The following is a 15,552-nucleotide window of genomic DNA, read 5'->3' on the forward strand; positions in this document are numbered from 1 at the left end:
TAATTGAAATTATTTCATGTGTTTTGCTTTATTAGTGCCTCTATTACAGGGGTGTCAAACTCATTTCCACGGGGGGGCCACGTCAGCCTCATTGTTGCCTTCAGAGGGCTGAATGTAATCTTAGGAGGGTATAAATGTAACTATTTCTTAACTGTTAAGTAAGAGCTCAGCGCTGCCACCAGGTAGAAACAAGGTGGTGGGCCGGGTAAAACACGGTGGAGGGCCGGACTCGGCCCTCGGGCCTGGTGTGTGCCTCCTGTGCTCTGCTGGAACCTTTACAGTTATGTCTGCGGCCCTCGTCACCTTTCTGTTGGCAAGCGCACACTCCTGCAGGCTGTGCTGGGGCTGCTGTGAGGGTTAGAGACCCGGGGCTGAGAGCCCAGTGTGGGGGACCTGGCTCGCAGCAGGGGCGAGGGGCTGTCCTGACGTTCTCTCTTAGCTGTCTGCCGGGGAGCCGCGCCCCCTGTGCCGATGCAGGACCCCCCCACAGCGCAGGGGCAAGCCAGAGAGCCGCACAGGGCCCACCCAGGGCTCTGAGCATGTCTGTGGGTCTGCCCCGCCCCTGCAGGTGCTGCAGAACTTCAGTAGCATCGAGGAGGACTGCACCGTGTGCCCCTCCTGGTGCCTGACGCTCCGGGCGCGGGGCCACAGCTGCAGCGCGGCCTTGGAGCGCCACATCCCGCAGTACTGCCTGGACGTGCCCGCGGTGAGTGTGGCGCCTGCAGCGGTGGAATCGGGGCCGGGGGGCCCGAGGTTCCCGCTTCCCTCTCTTCCTCTCCCTCCTGGCTTGTCCTAACCTCCCTACCTACCGCCAGCCCCTGGGGCCCTGGGCCAGTCGAGGGCTCCCTGGGCCCTGGCACTGGCACTGCGGAGAGTCTGGGGCTCGGCCAGCTGCGCTCTCCCTGCTGTCTGAAACCATCCCCGTCCTCTCACACTCAGGCTCCCAACGCTCCAACTCCTCCATTCGTCTGCCCCGTTCACGGAACACCTGTTAGGGGCGGGACCACCAACCACATGAAGAGCCCCTGTCCCTGGGGACCGCCCGGCCCGGCATGGGTCGCAGAGGCAGCCCCTCCCGGGGAGTCATGATCCCTGGACCCTTCCTCTCTGAGCAGCAGGGTGACCCGGCCTGAGAGCACAGGCGCTGGAGCAGATGGCCGGGTTCCAGTCCGGTTCCCCCTTCAGTGCTGGGGCCGGTCTTTTCACCCACCCTCACTACCCTCGTATTGCCAGAAACCCACCACTTTCGTAAAAGTGTGCTTGGGGGTGATCCTGCCCCTCCCTCTGGCTACGTTTCTGCGTGAGGGCAGCCCCACCTGAAGCCCTCCCTGACCGCATGGGGGTTCCCTCGGCCAGTTCCTTCCCGCGGTGTGTGGCCTTTGCCGCCACCCAGCACTTTCTGGGCCCCTGTCGCTCCCCGGCTGCCTCATGCCCCGCACCTGTGGCCCGGCTGGGTGGGGCACCCCTGTGTTCTGTAGCCTGCCCGGCTCTCATCCTGGTGCGGGCCACGCCCGAGATGCTTAGGGAGCGTTTGGGAACTGGGGTTGCTGGGGTTTTCACTTTCTGAGAGTGGGGTTCTTCCCCTCAGCCACTTGGGGGGAGAATCATCCGGAAGGAGCTGCTTACCCCAGAACTTCTGGACCGGGATCCCTGAAAGCGAGTTCTCTGAAAGATGGCTTGAGGACACCCAGAAGTGGGAGAGCTCCCCCCTAACCTAGAGCAGGGCCCGTGGGGGCCTGGGTCTCCTGGGAGCCAGCTCCTATGAATGCTGGAGGTCTCTGGAGGACAGAAGCATTTTTCAGTGCCAAGCTGTGGCCTCCCCTTGTTCCCTGCTCCCAGGGCGTTGCCCGGGATGCGTGGAGGCGTCTTGGATCTCCTTGGAGACAGGCCCACCCAAGCCCCCATAGACTTCCCCCAAGTGTGTGGGTCAGGCACGGGAGGGCACGCGGATCTTAGCCTGGGTCCCCCCATCTCTCGCACCCCAGCTCTTCCCCGCAGTGTCTCCCGGTGAGCCCTCCTACCGCAGCCTGCTGCTGACCAACAAGGGCTCCTTGCTGCTGACCTTCAACGTGGCTCCCAGCAGCAGCTCAGACATCTCCCTCCTGCCCAGCTCGGGCCTCGTGGCCCCCGGGGCCCACCAGATCTTCCTCGTCTGCACCTACCCCAAGGGCACCTCCTGGAAGCAGCACACTTTTTACTTGCAGTTCAATTTTTGCCCCCAGTATCTCAAGGTAGGGGCTGGGGCCTGGGGAGTGGGCCATAGTCTGGGGCGGCCCTTTTCCAAACCACATTCTGGGGTCGGCCTCTAGGGCTCACCTGAAGGAGAGAAGGGGCTGCTGGTCCTCCAGGAAGGGGCGTGGCAGGGAGAGGACCTCCTTGCCGCATCTGTGAACAGCTCTGTCACCGCTCAGGGCCCTGCCTGGTCACCTCATGGGGTCCGAGGCAAGAAAAAGGGGTTCAGTGGTCCCACAGGAGGGAGGGGGAGCAGCACAAGGCTCCTATCTGCAGGCGGTAGAGAGGGGTGTGCGGCAAGGCCAGGGAGAGGGTCAGGGGTGGTGGGCCCATAAATGGCCCACGAAAGGGTCCCCACATCTTCTTCCAGTCCCTGAGTGCTTTCCAAGAACTGTCTCCTGGGTGGGTCCTGACCCACTCTGCCTTTGCCAGAAGCTTCCTCCGCCCAGGCTGGCAGAGGGCCTTCTGCTGCCCTCTCCAAGGGGGGAGGGCTGCCCACCCATGGCTTCCTGGGACAGCTGGGGGATCCTGGGCTGTGGGGTGAGGTACCCTCCCTCCTCTGGCCCCAGGAGGTGAGCATGCAGAGCCGGGAGGAGCCACTGCAGCTGAAGATGGACACCTACAAAAGCATCTTCTTCAAGCCCACGCGGGTGGGCTGCTCCTCCACCAGCCCCTTCACCTTCCACAACCCCTCGCGGCTGCCCTTGGAGTTTGACTGGCGGGTCTCCCAGCAGTACCGGAAGACGCTGGCCGTCCAGCCCGCCAGGGGGCTTATCCAACCTAATGAGAACCTTGTGAGTTCCCTGCCCCACTGCTGAAGGCCAGAGGGAAGGGTACCCACCACGCTCACCCCCACCGTCATCTCTTGCTCACACGCCCGTCAGGGGCCAGGCTTGCGATGTGGCACAGTCAGCTCCCCCCGGTCTGTGACCAGGTGTGCTTGTTACCATTTCCACCGCTTCCTGCTGTATAAAAAAGAATTAGAAGAAAACTCCATTTACTAAGATGTAAAATCTGGAGATGCAGAGCTGGGACTTGGGCCAGGGGTTCTGATGCCACTGCCCAGGGGTGAGTCCACCCTCCATCCGAGGTCCCCACAGTGCGAGGTCACTGGGAAGTGGTCTGGAGCAGCTGGATTTGGGGCCAAATGGTGGCTGTCATTAGGAGTGAGAAAAGGGACTCCTGGAGGTCCCAGTGGCTGTCTGGCGGGGAGGACGGGCTGGGACACAAACCAGCGGACCCCCATCCTGGCCTACCACCTTATAGACTAGTCGGGGGGCCAAACAGGCGGCAAACAAGCGCCAACACGTGTCAAGGGCAGCAGTGGGCAAGGCCAGAGACCACACAGACTCTGGAGTCAGCCCTGAGAGGTCCCACCCAGCTCCCGCCGAGTGCCCTCACCAGCGACGTGACCCTGGGCCAGTTACCCCAACTCTCCGAGACTCCAGTTTCTCATCAGAAAACGTGGCCCTAAAATAATACCTCTTCCCTGGTGGCGAGAAAGGATTGCGAGGCTTAGGGAAGCCTCCCAGTGTACAGCGTGTGTGAGGTCAGCAGCAGGGTCACGGGGGAGCTCTCAGAAAGGGTTGCCGGGGCCGAGATGCTGCAGCAGGACCTCAGACAGCGGGAGCCTGGGCAGGGCAGTGGCGGGGTGGGGGGTCCCCACAGACCCCCACCCAGGCAGAATCTCTGTGACCCCAGATGCTGACGTGGACCTTCAGCCCTCTGGAGGAGACCAAGTACCTGTTCCGAGTAGGGGTGTGGGTCTGGGAAGCCGGCCGGCCCCCCAAAGCCAAGCCTCCCCCCACCACCCACTACATGATCCGGCTGGTGGGCATGGGCATCACCAGCACCCTCTCTGTGAGTGGGGGAATCCTGGCGGGTTGGGGTGTGGTGCCAGAGTAGAGGCCAGGGCACCCCAGGGGACCTGACTCCCAGAGGGCGAGAATGGGAGCCCTCTGGTCCCCAGTCTGCACCCCCAGACCTGCCCTTCCTTGGGGATCCTCTTTAAGACCAATGGCGAGAAAGGCAGGACCTCGGGCTGGTGGGGAGCCCCTCACCCCCCGCTGGCGGACTCTGGCCCTCAGGCGAAGGAGAAGGAGCTGGACTTCGGGAACGTGGTGGTGAATGGCGAACAGTCCAGGTTGCTGGCCATCCTGAACGAGGGGAACTGCATCCTCCATTACCGCCTGTTCCTGGAGCAGTGCAGCCCCGAGGGCGCCAGTGATGAAGCCCTCGGTACTTACTGGGCCCAGGCCGGGGCCGGGGCTGGGGCTGGGGCCGGGGCTGGGGCTGGGACTGGGGACGGGGGCGCCCGTTCAGGCCGGTCCATCAGACCGTGGTGTGCGAGCGGCAGTGCAGAGACTAAACCTTGGTGCTCCTACTTGCTGGATGCGTGGCACGGGGCATCGCTGAGCCTCAGCTTCCTCACCTGAAAGTGGGGCTATTGGCGACTCCTACCTCATGGGCCAGTAGGTGGAGCAAAGTGTTCAGCTGCTGCCAACGACACAAAGACAGGCCCCCTCTGTCCTGGTCTGGGAGGAGGGACTCTGCTCCCCATTTTCTGGCTCTGAGCCCACTGTGGGGCCAGCACTCAGCCGGCCCCGGGGAGGGTATCTGGGAAAGGGGCGGGAGGAGGGGCAGGAGGAGAGGCACGGCCTTGCTGGCTGGCACTGATGGCCGCTCTGCCCTCGGCCCCGCCCTGGCCCTCCCTGAGCAGCGCTTCGGCTGGACCACACAGAGGGGAGCATGCCGCCCCGGTCCCAGGCCACCGTCTGCCTGACCGCCTGTCCCAACCGCCGGTCCCAGTACTCCTGGACCATCAGCTACTCTCTCCTCTCCCACAGAGGTACCTGGGCCATGGGACGTGGGACAGTGCCTGGAGGAGCGGGGGGGAGGCCTGTGTGAGTAGGCCCGGGGTGGGGGGATGAGGAGGGTCCAGACAGAGCTAGAAGACTGAGGTTGAATGTGCTAGGCACACCTTTGGGTGACTGGTGTGTGTGCCTCATGCCACCCATCTCTGTCTGCGTGGGTGCCTGCCATGCAATGTCCGAGCTGTGGAGGACCCAAGGGGAGGAGTTTAGTGCTGTGCTGATTTACTGTGGGTGGTCAGACAAGTCCTCGGCTGCCCGGGGCCTCGGCCTCCTCCTCGGGAGAGCGGGGCTGTCCCCAGAGGGGACAGCGCCGAAGAGTGACTTGGAGAGTGGACCCGAGCCAGACCGCCTGGGACTGGATCGTGGCCCCTGCGCTCATGAGCCACGTAATCTTAGCACGTTATTTAGCCTTCCCATGCCTCCGTTTCCACGCCTGTAAAATGGGGATAACAACAGTGTGCAGGCAAGAAAAAGGAAAAAGGTACTAACACAGGTTAGAACACACGGAAGAACCTTGAAAACATTGTGTCGGGTGAGAGAATCCAATCACAGAAAGCGGCACAGTGCGTGTGTGATTCCGTTTATGCGGAGCCCCCCGAACAGCAGATCCGAGGAAACAGAAGGCAGATTAGGGGCTACAGGGGTGAAGGGAGGAGGGGACAGTGGGGCGTGACAGCTACTTGGTACTGAGTTTCCCTTCGGGGGTGATGACAATATTGTAAAGTTAGAAAGCGGTGACGGTCGCACAGCTCTGAGTAGCCGAGAACACACTGCACTGTGTGCGTTCAAGGGTCGATTTTATGGTACGTAAATTGTGACTCAATAAAGCTGTTGGTGAGACTCAGTCTGCACACAAATTTGGCACACGTTAAATACAGCAGCGGCGTCGTGTGGGAGATGCTCAGGGCCACGCCCAGCGGGGCTGCAGGGAGCCCACCCCTCTCACCCCCACCCCCCCACCCCCCAGACAACAAGGCTGGGGAGAAGCAGGAGCTGTGTCACGTCTTCCTCACGGCCGTGTACCCCACGCTCTCCATCCGGGACGCCTGCTCCATGGGCAGCGCCGAGGGCATCGCCCGGAGGCACCTGTGGCGTCTCTTCTCCCTGGACGTGCTCAACAGCTACTTGGAGCGCGACCCCTCCCCCTCCGAGCTCACCTACAAGGTGCCCACGCGGCACAGGTGAGCCGAGCCTGGGAGAGGGTCTGGGGATGCCCTTGGAGTTTCCGCCCGCACCCTCAGCACCAGGCCCTGTGCAAGGAGTGGCTCCCTGTCTCCCCCCAGACTCTTGCCCGTCCCGGAGGGGCCTGGAGAAGGCAGGGGCTGGCTGGGCGTCTGGCGTCTGGTGGGCTCGGCCACCTTGCCTGAGTCCCAGGGTCTCTAACTCCCAGCTGCAGGGAGATGAGTGGCAGCCCGGCCTCCCCGGAGGCCCCTCCCTGTTCCTACCCCCCCCCCCCGCCCCCGCCCCCCGTCTCTGAGCCCTTTCTCTGCCCCACGCAGCACAAGTCAGATCCCCTCCGTGCACACCCCTCTGAAGCTCGACTTCAATTTCGGGGCAGCGCCGATCGACGCCCCACCCTCCGTGGTGCTCCTGGCCCTGAGGAACAGCGGACTGGTGCCCCTGGACTGGTATGGCCGGCTCGGGGGCGTGGCTGCGGGCCTGGGAGGCAGGCGCTGGAGGCCTTCCTTGCGGACGGTAGTCCCTCTGCCTGGCGTCTGCAAAAGAGCAAGCAGGCACCCCACGGATGGGGTGCGGAGGCCCGGGTGGGACGGGGCGCCCAGCAGCGCGCAGCATCTGTCACTGGCTGAGACGCGTCAGTAGGCTCAGAAGTGACGGAGTCACCCTGCGGGAGACGGCCCGCCGTCTCCACGCCTAATGAATGAGAAGCGCCCGCTGAGCATCTGCCACGCGCCAGGCAGTGTGCTTTACAAGACTCTCTCCTCCAAGACCGCCACCCACGGTGGGAAAAAATCCTCCTCTGCAGACAACTCTTTCACAGATGGGAGGCTCAGGGCTCAGCAGAGCCAGGTTTAAGCCCACATTAGGCCAACTGCGGCACCCCCAGCCTGTGGGTTAGTCAGCAAGGCCTGGAACTGCTCTTTCCCAGCCGGCACTGTGCTGGGGCACCCCGACAGAGCCCCAGACCAGTGGGGGTGGGGATGGGGCCCGCGTGTGGGGGCGAGCAGAGGGTCTCAGCTGGGGTGGGGTGGGGGGAGAAGGACGGGCATCTGCTGCCACAGCGGTGTCAGGGAGGAAGGTAGGGCAGAGTGAAGCCACGTGGGGCCGTGGGGCCGCCGGCAGGCTGCGCCTCTGTCACCTGGGGCCCAGGCCTGCAGACCTGAGCCCGCCGCCGAACTTGGCCCTTCCCGTGCTTGGCGTCCCTCCCACTGGGGCCCGAACTTGCGCCCAGTCAACATCCTGTTTCCACGCCAGGGCTTTTTCTTGTCCTTCCTCCCTGTCTCCGCCACGCGCCTTGATTTCCTAGTGAACCGCCCTTTGATGACTTCCAACTTGGCTGCGCGGAGGTGAGAGAGAAGCGGCCCGTCCGTCCGCGTCAGGCTTGGGGGAGAGAGCCAGGAGTCCAGCCTGCGCGTGGCAGTGGGCGGGTGGGACGGAAAATATGCAGGCAGGACACCTGGGATCTCAGAGAACTTCCTGCCTGGGCAGAGTCCGGGGTGGGGGCGGGGGGGGGGGCGCGGGGGCTGCGTTGTCAGGGCTGCCCCTTACTCTCTGGCTCAGCCTGCCCCTCCCTGAGGCGGAGGGAGCTGGGGAGGCTGGCTCCTTAGGCGGCTGCTGTCTGAGAAGGGCTGGGACTATGAGTAACTGAGGGCTCCGGCCCTGAATGACTGAGGAAGCTTGGCAGGCAGGGCTGCGGGCCTGCTGGGGAAGGCCCAGGGCCGGCTTTGAGCTCCGGATCTGCCATTCACTGGGCTCTCTCGGAGTGGCCGGGAGCCAGGTCCTCCCGGGGCTCCAGGGTGGGGGCAGGAAAGGCGGCGCTGGCCTGCGTCCTGGCGTGGCGCAGGGTGTTTCGGTGGATTGTGTGTGCGTGTGTGTTTGTGTAGGAGCAGGCCAGCTCACACTCTCTGTGGAGAGGGTCCAGGTGGCTGGAAACCGAGGCGAGAGGAAACCCAGGCTGGGTGCCTGCCGAGCCAGGCCCATCCACCAGGAGATCGTTTGAGGTTCAGGAAAGCAGTCTGCGCCTCCTCCAGGATGCCAAGCGCCGGGAACCTTCCTCGGACGGCCCGACTCGCCCAAGCGTTTTGTGTTGCGTTTCCTTTCCCTTCCTCGGAAGGCTATTTTTGAAAGTTCTAGCTGGTCTCTGCTGAACCTATAAAGAACGGACTGAAGGTTTTATTCCTGCCGAGAGCAGCCAGAGACAGGGAGTGTGGACTTGGCCTGGAGGCGGCAGCAGGCAGGACGATGGAGTGAGGACCCCCAGGGATGAGGACAGCATCGGGGAAGCACCGCTCGCTGCCCACCCTCTTCAAGCCGTGTCCTCTGAGGCCTCTGCCCTTGGCCCAGCCAGAAGTGGGGCCTGGTATTTAGGGGAGGTTCCTTACGGGGACCCATTAACCTCATTTGCCCCTCCCCCCACCCGCATGAGCACATTAAGTCATTGGCTAAATCTGCACTGGGACCTCCTAGGTACAGGGTCCAGGCCGGCCCTCAGAGTAGAAATGCAGCCGTGCCCAGGCCCCGCCCTCCGGCGCAGCCGGGCTCTTTGGGCAGACGAGCCTTTGGTGCGGGGTGAGGTCAGCTGCAACAGATGCGCGTGCGCAGCACTGGGGGCCACATCAGAAAGGCTCCCTGGAGAAAGCTGCAACTGAGCTAGGCCAGCTGCCTCGGGAGAAGAGGCAGCGAGGCTGTGAAGAACCTTCCCACAGAGCACCTGGCGGCGTGGTCGTGGGTCAGAGGAAAGGCCCAGCAGCGTTGATAGGGAGGGAGGGAAAGACCTCGAATGCGGCTGGGGAAGCTGGTGGGGGCCAAGGTCTAGGCCCTAGAATCCTCCTCCTGAGAATTTGGACTTCTTCCCCAGAGCATTGATGGGATACAAGCTAGGGCGAAGGGCAAAGACATGAGCTTCTTTCAAGACCTGGCACTCTGGCCTGCGTGGCGGAGCAGCTTGAGGCCGGGGGCAGGTGGGGAGGCTGCCGTAGTTCCCAGATGCAGGGTGCTGCTCACACTACAGGGGTGGCAGGGAAAGGGGGCTCGGGATTATTTAGAGGGAGACTGGGCGAGGGGCAGTGAGGGAAACGGAAGTGCTGAAACTATCCCGGCAACCCCCAAATAGCAAGATCTCCACGGACCAACGGCCCCCAGATACAATGACAAGAGCAGCTGATTCACCTGCAGCCAGGCAGCCGACAGAAAGGGCGGTGGGAGAAAAGTGGGAAATTCCCGGCTGCCCCTCCAAGTCCACCCTGCCGGGGTGACCAGAGCCTCCTCTCTCAGCACTCGCACACCACGCAGACCCGGGGACAGGTACAGACAGGGTTACTCCATCTCTCTTTCGCTACTTTTTACAGTGACAGCACACCGCTATACGTATCACTTTCTCCTGGGCATTCTATCAGTAACGTTCCCTTCAGGTAAACACAGATCAACACCTAGCCCTCACTCATTCTCTTCACTAGTCACCTAATACCCCAGTGTCGGAATGGCCTTACATCATTAAACCACTCCTTTATTGGATGACATTAGTTGTTCTCAGTGCTTTTTTTTTTTTTTGGCTATACAAAGACGGTCGTGATAAACACCCTGTTCACGCACACACGTGCACTTGCACACACACACGCATTTATTCCTGCAGACGCCTCCCCGAAACAGAACTCCTGGGTCAAAGGGCACGTACATCTTCTACTCCAGACTCCTACCGGAAACGGTGGTAGCAGTCTCTTCACTTCCTCCCCATTTTTGCGGGTGTGTCCTCTTTGTGTAAACTTGGCAGCACTGGGCGTGACTCTTTTCCACATTTCCGACGTGAACGTGTTTAAGATTGACTGAAGGGAGTTTTGATTCGCTCTTTCCAAATCCTGTCGAGCCTTTTCGGGTGTGTCGGCCGTGTCCGCTGCCCCTCCGACTGCCCCCTGCTCACAGCCTCAGCCATGTGGGAGGCATCTCTGTGCCAGGTCTCTGGCTGTGACCCTGGGACCCCCTTGTCACGTGTTTTGTTGGCTATTTCAAGTGCAGTGTCTGCTTGCCTACAGCAGCAGGCATTCCGGGGGCATGAATCTGCGCCCAGTTTTGCTTCAAACTTCAGAGCGCCCGTCCTGCTGGGGCCTCTGTTCCCTGGCCTGTGCCCAGGCTGGGCTGGACACGGTCCCTCTCAGGGGCCCTGGTGGGTACTGCCGGCATTCCCGGGTGCCTCAAATGGGCCTTCCTAGGAGCTTTGTCACAGAATCCCCTCTAGGGTTAATGGCCAGCTGTAAGTGACCCACATCAGTAGGTGACCTCCTCGACCCTGGCACCCCCAGTGGGCGCCCCAGCCTTCACTCCCTGTCTAGTCATTACACAGGGAGAATCCACAACAGCCCCGCCTGTGCAGCCATGCCCGGGACAGCTTGCCAGCCAGTGCGATGAAGTGGGGGGACACGGAGGAGGCCTCCAGCAGCCCTCCTGGGCCTCAGAGCCCCCGCCTCTCTATCCTGACTAAGAGGCTTCGCTCCTCCTGCTTTGCACCCCTCTCCAGGGCCTTCCTCTTTCCACGTGACCAGCAGATCGACCTGGAGCTGTGGGCAGAGCAGGCAGACTTCGACAACACGGAGCTGCACCAAATGCGAGTGCAGGACAACTGCGTGTTCTCCGTCAGCCCCAAGGCTGGGAGCCTGAGTCCTGGGCAGGAGCAGGTGGTGGAGTTCAAATACAGGTGCCTCCCCGACTGCCCACCCTTCACTTCCAGGCCCGAAGACCCTCCTGTCCCCTGGCTCCTGGTAAATCCTGACCCCCTGTGCTGTGTGACCCCAGCGTATCCTGAGTAGCTGCCACCCTGGGGGGATCCCACCATCCCATCTGCAGGGGAGGTTTAATTCCCCTCTCGCCCCTCCCAACTCGGGTCTCCACATGCTCCCAGCGACTGGCGTGCTCAAAGCCCCGTGTGCGCTGTGATCATTGATTCTCCCACTGGTGCCAGGGCCCCCGAACTCACCCCGGACTTGTCTCCCCCTTCCAGCCACCTGTTCATTGGCACCGATCGCCTCCCAGTGCTCTTCAAAGTGTCCCATGGCCGGGAGATCCTGGTGAGGCTCCAGCCCCGCTCCTGTCCTTGGACAATCGAGAGAGAGGAGCTGAGCACCACACCCCTAGGGAGCGGGGCCCTGGGTCCCTCTGCTGGGTGCCTCACTCCCTCCCAGAGAAGGAGACCACTCAGGAGCCCTCCCTTTCCAGCTCCATTTCATAGGCGTGACAGTGCAGCTGGATCAGAAGTACGTGCACTTCACCTCCACCAGCCACCAGTTCATCCCGGTCTCGATCGGCGACGCACGGCCCCCGCAGCAGGTCAGCGGTCCGCGTGGTCCTGGTCACCGGGTGGCCTATGTGCTGGTTTCTGTGTCACTGCACAAGTTCTTGTCAGGGTGACAAAGGCGTTGTCTTCCAGAAGCCCTCACTCTGAGAGGTGGGGCTGCAGGTTGGACCCTGAGATTGGGCGACCCGGAGAGACCCAAGGCGAGGGGCGTCAGTTTCCCGGTGCTTAGCCCTCTACCGGGCCAGGCTCCCGTGCAGAAGAAGAGGTTCCCCTCTCTAGCACAGGGTTCTTCAAACTCCTTTGACCGTGAACCACACTGATATATTATGATAAAAACTCAGTACTCACACACACACACACACACACGCCCGATCACAAATCAATACGTACACTACTACGTGCAAAATACTCTGATTTTTAAAAAATTATATTCTGTTCCTTTTTTTTTTTTTAATGTGGACATGACCCACTAAACGCCTTCATGGCCTGCTCACTGGTAGGTCTCAGCCGCAGTGCGCGAGTCGCTGCCCCAAGAAGGACGTCTCTCTGGAATGTGAAAAGCCAGAATGTGGGGTCTCGTGAGGCTCTAGGATTTCCCTTATGAGTTGGAGGGAACGGGGTTCCTTTACTGGGCAACTGTGTACTGGAACTTTCCAAGAGGGGAACGAGATGCTTTCACAACTCTGAGACTGTAACCGGCCGGAAGCCCCTGAGTTTCTGGGCAGGGGCCCCAGCCTTTCAGCCTCGAGGCAGTGGAACGGGCCTCCCAGCCCTGGGAGGGGGTCCCCGGCCCCGGCCCCAGGCTCTGGCCATTTCTCTATGCCACCCCCTACCCCACCTGGGGCCAGGCATGCCCATGCCTACAGAGGTCCAGACACAAAAAGGAAGGCATGCGCCCAGGAGGGCCTTCCAGAGTGACCGGACGGTGAGCACAGACAATGGGGAATGCCCTCAGGTCTGGGGCCAGCAGACCCAGCTGTGCCTCCAACCAAACTCCACGGCTGTGGGCAAGCTTTCTGTTTTGTTCATGAGAGAGGGTGACAGACGAGGACCTGGGCCTGCAAGTGGACGGTGGAAGGAGAGAGAAGGGAACAGATTTGATTTACGTTTTGGAGGCAGATTCCCTGGGTCCTGCCGGGGACTGGGTCTGGGAAGTGAGAGAAACAGAGGGACGGAGGACACAGTGGACCCCTGGCCCGAGCTACTGGGAATAGGTAGGGCCGTTCGCTGGAAGGAGGCGCACGTGGGCAGGAAGAGGTTTTAGAGCGAAGTGTTCGCTTTGGGCCACATGTTAGATGCCCGTGGAGACAGCCAGGAGGGGCCGTGGTCACGTCAAAGCTGGTACCAGGGGTGAGGGTCAAAGGACGGCCCAGGCCAGAGAACTAAAGTCAGCATATTCAGGAGCGGATGCTGGAAAAGAGGGGGAGCCTGGTCTCAATCCACGTAGCTCTTTATTCTCTCTGGCTTCTGTGTCCTTGTCCCTGACATGAAGGATTGGGCCAGAAGATCTCTGGTTCCTTCCAGGACATCCTGTGATTCCCAGACTTGGGGGTTAACCTTGGGGGACCCCATACCTTCCTCCCACCCCCACCCCCCTGTCTGCCTTGAGGCAGCACTGCCTCTAACAGCGGCCGCAGCGGTGGGGGGAGGGGGTGGCGGCCTCACAGGTCGTTAGGATCAGAGCCCGGAAAACGGTGACGGTCACGATGGCGCTTGCTTGGACATTTCCCTACATGCCCAGCACTAAGGACACAGGTGTTAGTGTCCCCTCACACTCTGACCAAGGCAGGGTGAGAGCAAGTAAAATATAAGGATTAAAGGTTATCTTAAAACACTACCGGTGGAAGGCAGAGCTGCATACTGACGTCAGGGACGGGGGGGGGGAGCCCTGGGGCTGTCGGTGCGACCCGGAGGCCTGGGCTCTCTGCACCGCAGCCGCGAGCCGGTCTGGAGGTCGCCCTCTCCCCGCCCCTGCAGATCTATGAGCTGTACAACGGCGGCTCGGTGCCCGTGACCTACGAGATCCAGACCAACATCCTGTCGCAGGTGCAGGAAAAAAATTTTGATCACCCCATCTTCTGCTGCCTGAACCCCCGAGGGGAGATCCAGCCAGGCACAACGGCCCGGGTCCTGTGGATCTTCTCCCCCATCGAGGCCAGGAGCTACACGGTGAGCAGCAGCAGCAGCAGCAGCCCGGGCTCACGGGGCAGGGGTCGGAGCTGGCCGCCTCAGCAGGCCTCACCCTGACCAGTCCCTTCCCCGGCCCCCTTACTTCTCAGGTGGACGTGCCCATACACATCCTGGGATGGAACTCGGCCGTCGTCCAGTTCCAGGGAGTGGGCTATGACCCGCATGCCATGGGGGACACGGTCCCTTTCTACAAAATCTCCTCATGGGACAACAGCTCCATACACTCACGGATGATGGTTCCTGGACAGGTGGGGGGAAGGGAGCTGGGACGGCCCGAGGCCCGGGTGGGGCCTGAGGGCCCAGAGCGGCCAGCGCGGAGGGGTGGGGAGGTTGGGAGGGAGACGAGATGGTGTTGAGGACAGAGGGTGGCAGAGGGAAGCCTGGAACCAGCCCTCCTTCAGATTCAGGAGGCGGCACCAGCTCCACGAGCGGCTTACCCTGCCACCTAGTGACCGCAGGTGTTCAAGCCACTGCACCCTCTTCCCTGGGCATGTGGATGGGGCTATGAGAAGGGGGAGAAAGAAGGGACTCCATTCCAGGGCTCTGAGGTGTTGTCTTCAAGCAGAACAGCCTGCCCCTGGACCAGGTGGATTTATGCTGAAAGATATCTAGGCTCACTAACACTACCTCGAGTTCACATACTCCTCACTTTTGGGAAGTCTGACCCTCTTATCCACCCACCCATCTATCCATCTGCCCACGGACCCACAGGCCTGTTTACTCATCCATGCGTCCATCCGCCCACCCAGTTTTCCATCCATCCTTCAGTGCGCCCCTCCAGTCACTGCCCACGCCACTATCTGCCTGTCTACCCTTCCACTCCCTCCCGTTTTGGACTCTTACAGCAGGCTGAGCCCTGCAGAGGCCTGGGAACTCCGAGAAGGGACAGAGTCCCAGCCCCGGAGGCACTCAGTCTGGACAGAGAGAAAGCGCCCCTTCCCTGTGGCCCCAGCCTTTCCAGACACCCCCACAGCTCCTGTTCCGTGCCCAGTGCCCATAGCAACGGCTGGTCGCCCCTTCATTAGTAACCACCCCTGGGGACTCACACGGTGCTGGCTTTAGTTCTCCCATCTCTCAGCAAGTTCTGATTTCTCAGCCTTTCCAAGTCCATTCTTTAAAGAGATTTTATTTATTTATTTTTAGAGAGAGGAGAAGGGATGGAGAAAGAGAGGGAGAGAAACATCAACGTGTGGTTGCCTCTCACACGCCCCTCCACTGGGGACTTGGCCTGCAACCCAGACATGAGCCCCGACTGGGAATCGAACCGATGACCCTTTGGTTAAAGGCTCAGACTCAATCCACTGAGCCTCACCAGTTGGGGCCCAAGTCCTTTTTTTTTTTTTTTTTTTTTACGTGTAGGCAGCCAAAGGAAGGCAAAGGAAATTGCACATGACCTTCTGCCCTGAAAAGCTGAGGCATGCCAGATTTTATTCCAAGTTGCTGCTTTCCTGAAGAGGGGCACTATTAGGGCCCCCTGGAGAGGGAATCACCTTGGTTCCAAGTCCGTTTTTAATGGTCAAAATCATAGGGTTCAGAGTGAGACTGCCTGGGTTTATGTCAGCTGCACCTGTGAGAGGCCTTTGGCGAAAACGTGTGCGCTCCCTGAGCCTTAGCAGCACGTCTGTGTAGCGGGGACAGTGGAAGTACCTGTGTCATAGGGCCACGGGGAGGTTCGGATGCATGCACACTGCCCGCCACGGTACCTGGCCTGTTGAACGCACTCAGTAACCAGCGGCGGTTGCTGTGGTTGTTATGTCTTCACCTCCCGAAGTCGCTGCTGTGTTGTCTCCACCG

At 61.2% G+C, this 15,552-nt stretch overlaps 1 protein-coding gene, 1 long non-coding RNA gene and 1 other non-coding gene across 3 annotated transcripts in view; 1 reads left to right on the plus strand and 2 right to left on the minus strand.

Moving 5' to 3' along the window:
• The window catches only part of CFAP65 (cilia and flagella associated protein 65), a 36,155-nt gene that overhangs the window by 14,417 nt on the left and 6,186 nt on the right, over positions 1–15,552 (plus strand). Inside the window, exons 12-24 of the mRNA XM_028510297.2 lie at positions 569–706; positions 1,986–2,231; positions 2,802–3,026; positions 3,934–4,092; positions 4,320–4,470; positions 4,952–5,080; positions 6,073–6,286; positions 6,605–6,733; positions 10,795–10,971; positions 11,275–11,341; positions 11,490–11,600; positions 13,546–13,737; positions 13,848–14,006. Of these exons, the coding sequence (XP_028366098.1) occupies positions 569–706; positions 1,986–2,231; positions 2,802–3,026; positions 3,934–4,092; positions 4,320–4,470; positions 4,952–5,080; positions 6,073–6,286; positions 6,605–6,733; positions 10,795–10,971; positions 11,275–11,341; positions 11,490–11,600; positions 13,546–13,737; positions 13,848–14,006 (2,097 nt within the window). The remainder of the gene's footprint in view (positions 1–568; positions 707–1,985; positions 2,232–2,801; positions 3,027–3,933; positions 4,093–4,319; positions 4,471–4,951; positions 5,081–6,072; positions 6,287–6,604; positions 6,734–10,794; positions 10,972–11,274; positions 11,342–11,489; positions 11,601–13,545; positions 13,738–13,847; positions 14,007–15,552) is intronic.
• On the minus strand, positions 7,449–15,550 carry LOC118499989. The gene is made up of 3 exons (XR_004902510.1): positions 15,112–15,550; positions 13,639–13,643; positions 7,449–7,460 (listed from the first exon to the last, which is right to left on the minus strand). It is a non-coding gene; the product is annotated as an uncharacterized LOC118499989 (long non-coding RNA).
• Positions 15,110–15,255, minus strand: LOC114495833. The gene has a single exon (XR_003684498.1). It is a non-coding gene; the product is annotated as a small nucleolar RNA SNORA67 (small nucleolar RNA).

Source organism: Phyllostomus discolor, chromosome 4, assembly GCF_004126475.2.
Source record: "Phyllostomus discolor isolate MPI-MPIP mPhyDis1 chromosome 4, mPhyDis1.pri.v3, whole genome shotgun sequence".
Classification (NCBI taxonomy): domain Eukaryota; kingdom Metazoa; phylum Chordata; class Mammalia; order Chiroptera; family Phyllostomidae; genus Phyllostomus; species Phyllostomus discolor.